This window comes from Toxotes jaculatrix, chromosome 10 (genome assembly GCF_017976425.1).
Source record: "Toxotes jaculatrix isolate fToxJac2 chromosome 10, fToxJac2.pri, whole genome shotgun sequence".
NCBI lineage: Eukaryota > Metazoa > Chordata > Actinopteri > Toxotidae > Toxotes > Toxotes jaculatrix.
Genome location: NC_054403.1, coordinates 17,334,357 through 17,348,273, shown reverse-complemented (window position 1 = coordinate 17,348,273; position 13,917 = coordinate 17,334,357). Strand labels below are relative to the sequence as shown.

The following is a 13,917-nucleotide window of genomic DNA, read 5'->3' as shown; positions in this document are numbered from 1 at the left end:
CATCCCAAAAAATATTGCCTTTACATCACAACACATCATCCAGTGCTACTTCAATACAGATAGACCTATCAGTTCTCAAATAAGCGGCGGGATCTGTTGCCATCTGTAAGTGTTTGAACAGTGGCTCATCTTTGGTTGCTTTGGCTCTGTCCTCCAGTATACTGGCTATGAAATGAAACAATGATGATGAAGTTTAAGTCCTGACTTAAGGTCTTTCATCTTCCTACCCCTGCTGCACAGGCTTTTGTTTATTTATTACTTTGTATTCATGTGAGTGTACAAAGGTGTGTCTGTAAAGGGTATGAATGTAAATGTCTCTGTCTACACATCCTACATTAGCTTATGTTAGTTGTATTTTTTGTTGTACGGTGTGGATTGATTCCTACACCGTTCAACACCTTCAGTCTCTGTTTCACATCAAATGAGCTTATAAGGAGACAAAACAATAGAAGATGTGTCTCTGTCCACAGTCTGCACTGTGTATCCCACAAACAGCAGCAGATGTTTGAATGCAGACAGAAAGTTATCTCGCACGACCACAGCTATAGAAACTTGCTACCAATGCCATGTTACATTTATATGTAAATACACTGTAAAGTATACACTTCCCTTCCAGAGCCTAGAGAAAAAGATTTCTTCTGTTTGTATGATATATAGCTATTTTGGAATACAACAGCAACTGTGGGCTGCCTTTTCTTTAGTATTAAATAGACTTAGATTTAAAAAACTACCTTATAGAGCTGTATAGCGATCATGCTGGGGAACAGAGAAAGCTGTTAACAAAGTAACCCCACGCATTTCTTCATTGTGCTGATGTCAAAGAAATTATTGAGAAGGTAAATTAGTCCTGATTCTGCTGGAGTCAGACCTCTTGGAACCAATTCAAGGAGCCCAGCTGAGCTCTGGACCCTGGTTATGGAAGGACGTAGGTACAGTTTATAAGAGTGTCTGCCCAGTCAGTATGTATTAGTAAAATATTTCAAGTCTTTCAAGGTATTTCTCCTCTAAGAAAATTGAGAGTCGGCAGCAAAAAGTGGGGGAAAAATAGCAGCAGGCACTCAGAGAGGATCAGGATCTGGCAGTTAGGTGAGATGGGTAATGTGTATGGATGAGGCCATGATGGAGAGAGCGAGAGAAGAGGGAGGAGGGTGATGTTTACGGGTGGGGGGCAGCCAGGCCAGTAAACTGCTTGTGAAATGAAAATGGCTCTTTAGCAGAATCCAGGACACTTGGGCGCTGCGCTGGATCAATGTCTCTGATTTACTGTCTGAAAGCCTGTCAGAGGGAAAGAGAGGCAGAAGGGGGGAGTCAGAGGCAGGAGGAGGGGGGAGGCCGGACAGAGAGAAGTTAGAGCTTAGAGGTAGAAGAGTCCTTTAATGGAAGGAAAAAGAGGAGAGACAGGGAGAGGTAAGGATGAAGAGGGAAATTGTCCGTCAGAGTGACAGTGCAAGGAGGCAGAATCAGAGGGATTGCTCCTCAAGTCCTAACAGCTGAGATACAAAATCAATCTGTCAAGTCAATGGGGAAGGGCAATCTTGTTTTGTGCGGGGAATTGGTGCAGCCATTTGGGGTAAAATCAATATGGGACACATGGTGCTCCTTAAATCCTTACTATCCCACAGAGGCTAGCTGTATTGACAAACAGGGGAGTGTACGTAGCCAGTACACAAATCCTTAACTTGACCTGTCTGGAAAGAATCTATATTCTGTTGGTGGCCAAAGCACTGGTTGAGTCTAACTATGTATCAGGCCTGCAACTGATGGTTTTGTGATCAAAAAGTCTGCAGATTAGTTTCTCAAGTAATCGTCCAGTCTAAGAAATGTTAAATAAGACTATGAGTTTACAGCTAAGCTGCCTGCTGTGTCAGACTGTACTTGGGCACGATGCTGGTTTGAACTAAATGCTAAAAAGGATGTTCACCAGGTTATTCATATGATGTTAATCATCTTAGTTTAGCATGTTGGCATGCTAACATTTGCTAACTAATACTAAGCACAAAGTCATTAGTGCTCATTAGGATGATGGGAATGTCATTACTTTTGCAGGTATTTGGACATGAAGCATAGAAAATTCCAATTTTAACTGGATGAGATGATAGTACTTAATGGTACTTATTACAATTCATCCTCAGGGGAACATGAATCTCTTTTGCAGATTTCATGGAAATCCATTGAAAAAGCTGTTGAGATGTTTGACTCTGATCCAAAATTCTCAACCTGCTGGTGGCATTATAGTCAAAGTCAGGGGGTCACCCAAGGTCCCGAAAATGGCATCTTTAAATGCCTTATCTTGCCTGACCAACCCCACAAAACCCAAAGATGCTCTGTCAACCATGATATAAATCCTGACATTTGAGGAACTGGAAGCAGAAAATGTTTGGTGTTTTACACGTCACTAAAACAATTGATTTTCTGCTTATCAGTTAAGCAGTTACTTGTTGCAAATCTGTCTATCTATTGTTCACTATTTTCTCTTTGTGTGTTTGTGACACCATGTGTGCTTTTGCCTGTGTTTGATGCATCTAAGCTGTATCCGACTGTGTGAGTGTGTTCCTTTGAGTGTCTCAATGCCTGAGTCAGTGACACACATACACACAGACACGGGTGGAGCGCTGGGGCCCAGGACGACAGGCCGGACGTCTCGACAAGAGTGTTTTCCCGCACCCTCAGGACACAGGCAGTCTGGGTGGGTGGGGGTTATTTTATTTTTATTTTGAGTGTTTAATGTATTAAAAGGGGCCGGGGTAATGAATTATAATCTTTAATGCAGAAACCGATCGATACCACCCAGAGAATAAATCAGCTTTTACTGAGAGCGTCAAAGCCCCTTAATACACTAGGGGAGAGAAAGGGAGTGCATGAGGGAGGAGGAGGAGGAGGAGGAGGAGGGATGGGAGCTGCAGGGACAAACTGTTAGGAGAGGAAGAACAAACCTGAACGAAGCACAGAGAGAGAGGAGGAGGATGATGAAATAGAAGAGAGGGGGGAGTGTGGGGTAAAGAGGAAGGGATGGAGAGATGGATGGAGGCAGAGGGAGGGAAGTTATAGATGAACAGACTCACCTTTGGGCTAACCTCATTGAGTAAAAGCCCGGTGAAAGCACAGAGATTTTGACAGTTTTGTGAGGAGGCGAGGTTACAGGGTCAGCCGGTGTACGCGCGCACACACACTCCACTTGTTATTTTTCCACCTAGTTGTATTGTGTTCCCTCTCAATGATCCCCTCCCAGAATTCTGTTGCCTAGAGCAAAATATAATTAATTGAATTACACCACCACTTCTTGATCAAAGATCACCTCACCACTCTCTTGTCTCGGTGCCTGCCCCAACGGGGGCCTCCGCTGGGAGAAAAGGCCTAACAACAATACACAAATTACAACTTTTTATTAACCCCAAGTGAAGCTGCAGTGGTGTGAGCTGATTCTAAATCAGCCAGACTGCAGAAACGAGCCTGGGAAGAGCTGAAAAACAACTTGATTTGGATTCAGTTGATAGTTGCACAGATTCATCTCAGAACCAAGCACCAGGACTGGACAAAAATCTAATGCACCTCTAAGTACTTAGGATGCCCAGTCTGTTCAGTTAGTGGACTAAGTGGTTTAAGTGGGGTTTTTGGTCACTGGAGGCTCTTTAGTAAGACATAGTCATTAAAATTTGATAGCTCAGGCAAGGAATGGAGGTAAACGGGCTGAGGGGGTGATGAGGAAAGATATACAGGACCACAGAGGTAGAGAGAACCTTCTTGGCTAGAAAATAGACGGAAAAGGTTTCATTGAGAAACAGGAAAAGAGAGAGAGAAGTCTTCAGAGAGAGAGAGAGAGAACAAGGCAGTCTTTACAAGAGGAAGAAGGCCAAAAACACTGAAAAGGAGGGTCGAGAAAGTGATTCTCACAGATAGTGTTACACCCCTCAGGTGCTCAATAACAAAGCAGCTGCGCAGACTCTTGAGATCCAACCGTGATGTTGACCGAGGCAGCCATCCATCATTCATCGCTTCAGGAATCAGGTGTGGAGATGGCACTTAATCACTCACTTTGTGCCAAGAGTTTTCTCCAACTATTTTTTTTTAACCTTCAAGGCTTTCATTTATTTATTTATTTATTTAGACTGATTTTATGTTACTGCTGCTTGTTATGCTCGCAGGAACAATGCCATCCTTCAAAATAGTAGTTTATTTCAGCAAGATATTATTCATCCTCCTTTTCGAGTGCTCCTCTTTAAGAATTTACTGATAATGTGCAGAGGTTTATAAAAGGGGGAGAAATAACTTGTGAACACTCTCGCTGCGTGCACAACCACAAGGCACCTCCGTTGAGAATTTAAAGCCTTACCCTTCACTGTTTGTCTGTGGGCGCTGTCTGTCTTTGTGCCTGAGGCCGTGTGATTGTTGCATTGCACTCATAATAAGCCTCTGAGTGACTGGCAGAACCAATATCTTGCTATCGCATTGCCCTGCGCTCACTCAGGCGGCTCGCTGTGCAGCCCCCGTCATGCATCTCAATTCCACAAACACAATGTTCGGAGCCAAGAGAAGGGGTCTGCTTTTTGATTAATGTCACCATGACAACTACATAATTCATGAATTGTATTAGCGATCCATTTGTCATTTGCAAATCATAATTCGGGATGTGTTTTTGGGGAGGGGTGGCTGAAGAGAAAGAGCTACAGCCTGCTATTATCCTTAGTGCTGTCTTCTGCACACACAAAAACAACCCCTACCGGAAATGCTGACGTATCCTTGTCCTAATCTGTGTGGCAGAAGCTCTTTGGAAGCTGCCTGTCTTATAAGAGGGCCCTTTTAGCTTCATGATGAACTCTCAGGTCTGCTCATTTGGAAAGCTGCATGCTAATTCCCCCCTCTTCATCCGTCTGTCTGTCTGGCTGTTGACAGAGGCCTGGCCAGCTCTACACTGACACCATTTGGTGCACCAGCGTAAGGAGTTACGGAGGATTCTCATTAAGACATGGGTGCAGATCATTTGCCATTAGATCAATGGCTGGATTTACACAGGAACCCCAAAATGAAATGGGCTTTTCAACCATATGTGAGCCAGATGGCAGGGTTTTACCAAGCTTATTCCACTGCACACACATCTGATCTGAAGGTTACAATTTGATTTATCATTATACTTATGTATTTATTTTGCCTAGTGCATAAATCGAACCTTCAGAGAGATGCCTCAAAATTGACTGCAGACAAATGAATAATTTCTTCCTAGATCTTTTCTTAAATACTAATCTTAAATAGATTTCAGTAGCACATTTGTTAGATACACCAAGTCCAGAGATCTTTATGCTTTTGGTTCACCTTGTTTCAGAGCTAATAATTCAGCATTTCGTGAGTGACTAATATCTGACAGCTTCTCCTTTTTACCTTGAAGCATGTCTCACAAAATATGTGATCAGCACATAAAAGTGATACTTTTTTGACTTTGAGTGAGCCAACTTAAAGAAGAGGCGATCAGAGGGAACAGCGGGAACGCTGAACATTTTAAGTTAATCCTATAAAGGTTTATGGAAGACAAGATGAAGCACTTCTAGCTCTGAACTTTAATGCTTGAGTGAAATTTGCATATGAGGGCTTTTACTTCCACCTGCTCTGCTCCACTTGTTTATTTCTTCCACTGCTGAACTATATGTATACCACATATATGATGTTCCTCATGAATCTACTTTGATATTTCTGATCTCCTCTCTAAGCATCTGTAATTGAATATTTCCACACACACTGCAGAGCTGAAGGTCTCTTCTGAGTGATTTACAGTGTGACTAGAGCTCCGAGACTGACAAAATGTAGTAAAAGACTGAATCAAAAACACAGATATACTATACTGTAACCTCTGATCTGCTGGTTCTTTATGAGGACATGCAACTGAACATAGAGATAATAAGCACTGTATGTGTGAACTTCTAAGTAACCTTTATGAGTAACTTTTAAGACTTTATACAGCAATGTTACAGCAGTATGTGGACCAGCTGCTTTAGATTTATGATTTAAGTTAGCTTTAGCTAGCAGTTATTTGCTGCGAAGGCTGGTGCTCAGTGTGTTCAGCAACAGTATTTTCAGTATTTTCAACAAGTCTCCAAATTGTAGTGTTTTCTAATCTGATGCCCTGACTGTTAAGATTCAGTTTAGGCACAAAAACAAATTGGGGAAACCAATGTTTAATTTAAAAAAGGGAATCGATAAATAAATAAAAAGAACCAAGAAGGTTGTAAATTGTTCAAAGTAAATGAGCTGCTTAAAGACAAATACAGAACTTATATTAACGTATCATCTAATGCATGGTAAAGGTAAAAAATTATATTATTTATTAATGTATTCGCTTTAATTCTGACTTGTCTAATAACGGTTATACTACATTTTGTCAGTATTACGGCTCCACACAAGAGGTGGTTAATTCCTTCACAACACTGGAAATCATTGATAAGAGGATTTATTCATGTATTCAAAAATACTACAAGGATCTTATATTTAAAATAGTCAGACATACAACAAGCTGTACTGAAACAGTTTGCTAGAGGGACTTAATATAAACCATTTGTTTTTTTTTTTAAGAGTCAGCTGTAGGTCTCTCTCAGGGCATCGCAGTGTTGTCACTGGAGTGTTGACTGTCTGGAACGCAGAGAAGATCACAGTCTAATAGGTACATGCATGTTTTAATTCAAAGAATAATATATTTATTTTGAGTGACTGCGGATGTTACCAGCGCTCTCCTGGTACAGTTTTACTTTAGTCCATTTTTTATTCATTATGATATTTAACCTGTCACCCCATAGATCTACTTCGATACGCTGCAATACAGTACACTGGTAAACACACACACACTTTAAAACTATCTATCAAAACTGGTAATTTACTTCTTTATTTAAAAAATGAACATGAACATTTGTATGAACATTTGAACATTTCTTTCATAAAATATCACTATTCTGCAGTTTTCCTTGTTTAATTGAAAATCAGACTGGTTAGGGTAGATATTTCTAAAGTGCACGGACATAAAAACCCATCTCCCTCATTACTCTTTCTCTTTCTCACCTTTCCCTCCATTCTCCTCGACACTCTCTTGACTGGCCAATGGTGCGTCTGCTACCTGAGTTGAGGTCGGTTCGCCTCTCTCTCCCTCCCAGAGGACAGTGGCGGTGTTCTGGCTGGAGCGCAGCCGCTGGCGGGGAGGTGTCTTGTTGTCACCAGGACTGAAGGACTGGGAAACTCCAGAGCCTCCTCTGGCCAAGCCCAACCCCCAGCCGTGACGGGATCCCAGCTTACGACGGCCCCCAGAGCCAGAACGCAAGGCTGGAGTCCCTGGAACGGAAATATCTGGTTCTGTCTGGGATGGAGTTTTTCTCAAGGGAGAGGGAGAGACTGGAGCGCTGCGGGGATCTGGAAACAGTAAGAAATGAATTCAAGGTGATTATTACTTAAATCCCATGTTTATACAAAGGCCATGGTAGTGATGTTATACAGTAGCTGATAACATTTTGATCTCTTAAATAATTTGATCTTTTAATCATTGCCTCATTCATTCCAAAAAATGAGTGTAATGTGCTCAATTGCTTTACAACACAAACCAGGAACGTACATAAGAACTTTTCTTCCAGTGAAAATGCAGTTTCAGCAACTCTGACAATGGCAGGTGCAGAAATTAATTAAGGAAATGTGATAATTGTGGGCTCAGGTGGTAGAAATGGCCCCATTAATCATAGAGTTAGTGGTTCGAATCCTGGCTCCTCCTGTCCACATGTCAAAGTGTCCTTGAGCAACACATTAAACCCTGAAACCTCCATCGCTTTGTATGAATGAATGAGTAACACTGTGAAGCACTTTGCTCTGCTGATGTAGAAAATACCTGTAAAGTCAGTGCTTAGTCCCATTTTTTTTGCAATTATAAGCAGTATATGAACAGATAAAAGTTGAAAGTTGAGTATTTTTTTAATTCCTCCTCAGATGTATGAATAACTCTGCAAACTGTTATTTAAGACATATATGTAATCAAATATGTGGATATTTTTTAAACATAGCAATCTCTTTTCATAAATTAATTTAATTTCCTTCTGCCTTTGTGTGAATTTAAGACAACTATTGTCTAATGTGCATCTGGTCAATGAATATGAGAATGAAGAGATGCGAAAATAAATAATGTTGAAAGAGAAAAAAGTAATAATAGGGATGATACTGAACAAAATGTGAACAGTGAAAATGTCTAAAATGGGTAAATGAGCTGGTCTAAAATGAGTTAGTGTTAGTGTTTTTTAAATTACAATTTTCATTCTTAAAATGCATAGATAAGGGAATAAAATGTATATGTCTAGTGCATTTCTAGGGCATAAGTAATGTAAGGAGCTATATACTGATACAAGCCCAATCTTAACATTCAAAAAGGCAGTCCTAACCTATTTAACAGCAACTTATATAAAACTGAAAAAAAAACTTAATGAGAATTATTCATATTCACAATTATTCATAAAATCTGACTTATAGCCTGAGTGTAATGAGATGAAGAATCGTTCTGGCAGAACTTGTTCCAGTCTGTTCAGAGACTGGACACTGACTGGAACCTAAAAAAACCTGACCTGAGACCAGTGGTTCAGGTCACGTTAACCAGCCATAAAGCAAGTTTGTTTTAGGGTTAAATGTGGGTGTTATGAGAAAGGTCACAACAAATAGGCAAAAATAGGAAGGAGTAGAGTTATTGTGGGAAATGCAACCTCCCTCTACTTTAGAGCAAAAGGCATCAGTCATCTTGTTTATTTGTTTATTTATTAAACTAGGATTTGAATTATTTTTACTTTTATATACTGTGATTGCTACATGCATCATTTTGTAAATACAACAATTCAAATCCATTTTGGAGAGATTTTGTGCTTCTTCCACTTGGTTTGAGAGATGGCGTGTCTCTCTAGGAATACGGGCCTAATAAAAACCACCAGGAACAGAACAAGCCAGGCCTCCCAGTTTGAGTGATGACAACAACAATTTAAGAAAGCAGAGTTCTAGTGGGGGATAATAGAAAACATGGTGAAAGGGAAGATAAAATTAAAAGGGGATAGTGAGAGTATGTCAAAAAGAGAGAAAAGCATATCATGAATGCATGTTGGGGCTTAAATTTTGGCTTTTCTGCAGAGAGTTTTTCCCCCTCTCTCTGTCAGTAAATGCATTCCACAGTCAAGGTGCATAAAAAGAGAATGAAGCCTTGCAAATTTTTTTCCTTTCAACATGTGGTTAGCAGAGAAAGCCAGCCTCAGTAAGTCTTGGCACTCTACAGGGAGAGATCTAAGGAGAAGAGAGTGGTATCAATGCCGACCACACTTGGTAGTCATGAGATGATCTGTATGCATGCCTGTAGCCTTGCTTGGTGGGGTGAGCATGTGAGCATATCTTTGTGAAAACCAGTCGGCTTGTGTTTGTGCGTGAGAAAGAGAGGCGGTGTGTGTGTGTGTGGTCTCACCAGGCTGAGGTGCTTGTGTGTCTGATGTAAATTCAGCGCTGTCGGCCAGGTTTTCCACGCTGCCCGCGGCGGTGAAGAGGGCGCGTCCCTCTCTTCCTCCTCCGCGGGGTTTGATTAGCTTCTTCATCCTGTCTGCAATCCAGTTAGATTTCCTGTGAGGACACAGAGGACAGGGACCATTTACAAAGAGGGATGAGCTAGGAGTGTGTGTTTGTCTGTGTGTGTGTGCACTGATTTTCCAGAAAACACTAGGAGGGTGCCAAGTGTCACTAGTTGCATCTTGTTAAGAATGATGCATAGTGCGTCACACAGTGTTTGTCCCCTTACATGAAATGTCAAAATGAGAGCAAAACGTTTCTCAAGGTGGCAGCTGTCATTTATCAGGCCAAACAAAGCACTTTGTAACATAACATCAAAAAAATCTATTTTGAAATATTATAATTAAAATGTCATTATCATATTAAAATGTAGCACTAGAGATAAAATGCACTTTTGTGACAGATGAACAATCTGTACACGACAATACTGATCATTAAAAGTTACATTTATGGTACAAAATGCTTGTCAACTGTCCAACACAGGCATGTTTCCTCTGAACAAACTGGGTGTTCTGTTAAACTTACAGCTACTTATGAACTGAATGAGCTGTGGTCCAAAAACACAAAAACCTCTTAACATTATAATACATTATATAGAGAATAAAGTGGAAAAAAATCATAATGAGCAACTAGACAATTTCCCTTTGGGAAATCGCGAGAGTGGTGCATTGCACTGCTAGTAATGTTGTGTGCTTCGCAAAACCCAGTATTGACACTATTGTGTGTGTGTGTCTGAATGTGTTTGTGTGCCTCTGTCAATATTGTGCGGTGCTTCTGCACTGCACAATATTGACTGTGTGTGTGTGTGTGTGTGTGTGTCTGTGTGTGTCTGTGTTTGTGTTTGTCTGTGTGTGCCTGAGTGGATCTGTGTCAATACTGGGTTGTGCTTCGCACAACCCAGTATTGACTATTGTGTGTGTGTGTATATGAGTCTGTGCGTGTGTCTGTGTTTGAGTGCCTCTGTCCTGTGTGTGCCTGTGTGCCTCTGTGCGTGAGTGGGTCTGTGTCAATACTGGGTTGTGCTTCGCACAACCCAGTATTGACTATTGTGTGTCTGTGTGTCTGTGTTTGTGTGCCTCTGTCAATATTGACTGTGTGTGTGTGTGTGTCAGTCTGTCTGTGTTTGTCTGTGTGTGCCTGAGTGGGTCTGTGTCAATACTGGGTTGTGCTTCGCACAACCCAGTATTGACTATTGTGTGGGTGTGTGTGTCTGTGTGTCTGTGTGTGCCTGAGTGGGTCTGTGTCAATACTGGGTTGTGCTTCGCACAACCCAGTATTGACTATTGTGTGTGTGTGCGTGTCTGTGTTTGAGTGCCTCTGTCCTGTGTGTGTCTGTGTTCCTCTGTCAATACTGGGTTGTGCTTCGCACAACCCAGTATTGACTATTGTGTGGGCGTGTGTGTCTGTGTGTCTGTGTGCCTCTTTAAATATTGACTGTGTGTATGTGTGTGTGTGTCTGTGTCTTTGTGCGGTGCGATCAATATTGTGCGGTGCTACCGCACCGCACAATATTGACTGTGTGTGTGTGTGTGTCAGTCTGTCTGTGTGTGTCTGTGTTTGTGTTTGTCTGTGTGTGCCTGAGTGGGTCTGAGTCAATACTGGGTTGTGCGAAGCACAACCCAGTATTGACTATTGTGTGGGTGTGTGTGTGTCTGTGTGCCTCTTTAAATATTGTGCGGTGCGGTAGCACTGTGTGTATGTGTGTGTGTGTCTGTGTCTTTGTCAAAAGGGGGCTGTGCTATGCACAGCCCCCTTTTGACTCCTATAGTTCTGCTATAGTTTTAATTACAAAGACAGAGAGACATAGAGTTATTACAGGGAGAGAGAGAGCCACAGCTCTTGCAGTCACGGTTGCCATGGGGATGAGCTTTCCCGCCGCTGAGGCAGCTCACAGGTGCTCTGACGAGCTCATTTTCGGCCGAATCGGGCCTGCCGAACAACTGCTATCCATGGAAAAACAAAACATGGTATCGCTAAACAAACGGCACCGTCAAAGAGACAAGACTTTAAGGAAGACCTGAATCTATTTTTTATGGTCCTACTGTCTAAAATGTGGATTTTAAAGCAAGTTTCAAAAAAGGGGATTTTCTGCTTTTCTCCAAAAATCCTCTGCTCGATTAACATTGGAGTCAATGGAGCAGTTGAGAGCTCCTTTTGTCGCTAAAAGGCACGCCAAAGAAAAACTGTAAATCCTACAGAAAAAGTAAACACATTGTGAGAGAGAGGACAAGTGTGGCTACAACTTTGGAGAATTTCACTGCTCTAGAGTAAAATTTGTGGCCGTAGTCGTCGTGTAAAGAAAAAATTTCAGAGAGTTTTTTTAAAGCCTCTCCACTCTAACCTCCCACTCTAGCCTGGAACATTCCGCAATACACACTCATTGAAAAGCCTGAATTTTTTCAAAATCACTGCTGATCAATTAGGGCTCACAGTTCAAAAACTACACAACTTATGAAAAAGTTGAATACACCCCGAATACACGAGACTTGTGTCTACATTTTACAGTTTGAATGGTGTTTCTAGGTGAAAGTATGCCAGAGCAGTTGATGTTTGAAAAAGGGGGAGAATTTGCGACTTTTTTGAAAATTTCCCATTCATTCTCTATGGGAAATTTTTCGCAGTTTTTTGCGAATTTCTTCGCGAAACGTGAATATTCTGGAGAACAAAATACAAGCACACCGAGTCCGATCGAGCCGCACGTTTTGATGTATCATTTGTTGATGTGCGCTCAACGGTGTGGGACGAGTTACGAACCGAAAATCGGGAAGGAAGAAGAAGTAAGAAGAAGATGAACGGGAAGAACAAGAGTGTGCATGCTTTGCATTGCACACTAGGTACCTCTATAGCTTTGCTATAGAGGTGCCTAGTGTGCATGCATAGCAATGCACCACTAATAATATATAATAGAAACCCTTAATCCAGAGGATTATAGAGACTTACTCGCTCTATAACCTCAAATCTTGTTCTGAAAACTCAACATTTCAGCAGACAAACAACCTAAATGCAATTTAATACCCCACCAAACAATGACTTGCAAACCTGAACATATTCAGAGTATAAGGTAGGCGTGGGGGAAGCCATCACTAGACAAAACTAAAACAGGGGAAAAAAACATTCTGTCTCTCAAACAGTTTGGAAGAAGAGTCTTCAAAACAAGGAAAAGGGTTTGAATGAAAAATAATCATTTAATGCAAATGGCTGCCTTGTGTTTAATTCAAAACATATCCCTTTTCTGGGTGAAAGCCTTTGGTGGATTGCCACCTCTCAAATACTTGTTCCAACCCAAAAGAACGTTGAAAAGGTAAATTGAAGGCCAAAGTACTTATGTGTTTTGTGTTTTTGGAGTGCAGCTATCTCAGTTCATAAGTGCTTGCCAGCTGTCAACAGAATGACTAAAATGTGACATGGCAACAATTTTGAAATCACATCGTAACAAGTTCGAATTGATTTTCTTCATTTTAATGCACAAAATGTTTTGATTTTTAAAAAAAAAATAGTAGTTGCAGTTAATGGCGAACTTGCACAAGCACGTGCTCATTTACACATCCAGCAGTTACAAAGTAGCATTAATGTTGATTCTGAGTCATGTTTGTGTGCACCTGATGAATGTACGTCCAAATTTCACTTTTTTTTTTGCTCTGTTTTTGGTCTCCGTCATTTACTGAAGGAAATATCTGGCTCTTTAGCTGCTAAATTCTCCACTATTTTCACCAGCTAGACTCTAACTATGTCTGTCTGCTGTCTGGTGCTGGGCAGGCAGTGAACAGTGGCTTTTTAAAGCTTTGTCACTGAAAACAGCTGCCTGCTGCAGTCGAAAACGACTGTGAGAGGTGGGAGTGAACAAAAACAGTAAAGACAGCTAAACAATAAGAAACTCTCTATAAAGCTCAATAAAACCAAGAAGAGCTGCAGATTGAGCGAGCCCTTTCACACTGTCACACTGCTTTCATGTTATCCTTTTATATATTTTTATTATAGAAATATTGATTAGGGCAGCTTTAAAGTTACAGCACCTTCAATTGCCTGTGTGTATGAATTGTGCTACATAAACACTTGCCTACCCCTGCCTTGTGTACTGCAGGTATGATGCAATACAATAAATTGGCAGCTCTATGTCCCGGTATAGATACATGTAATGTATATACATATATATAGTACTTGGCCTTGGTGGTTGGAGATTGCATGTTCGGCTCGAGGACTCTATACTGATCCATAATCTTCTCCACCAACTTCTGTTTCTCCCGACGGAGCTCGCTCAGCTTCTCCCTGAAATAAAACATATGAAGAATCAGGACAAAGCAGCTCAGTGGAGGATAAAGGAAAAAAAAGACTGAGTAGGAAGGTCTGTTTGATTCATTTCATGCATTTATT

The 13,917-nt window shown here is 41.2% G+C and overlaps 1 protein-coding gene across 2 annotated transcripts in view; it reads right to left on the bottom strand.

Moving 5' to 3' along the window:
• Nucleotides 1-6,505: 6,505 nt before the first annotated feature.
• ccdc88b (coiled-coil domain containing 88B) overlaps nt 6,506-13,917 on the bottom strand; it is a 43,742-nt gene continuing 36,330 nt past the window's right edge. For both annotated transcript variants that reach the window (XM_041047949.1, XM_041047950.1), the window contains exons 25-28: nt 13,705-13,812; nt 9,449-9,600; nt 7,039-7,383; nt 6,506-6,615 (exon numbers count right to left, since the gene is read on the bottom strand). In XM_041047949.1, the coding sequence (XP_040903883.1) occupies nt 6,578-6,615; nt 7,039-7,383; nt 9,449-9,600; nt 13,705-13,812 (643 nt within the window). In that variant the 3' untranslated portion in view covers nt 6,506-6,577. The remainder of the gene's footprint in view (nt 6,616-7,038; nt 7,384-9,448; nt 9,601-13,704; nt 13,813-13,917) is intronic.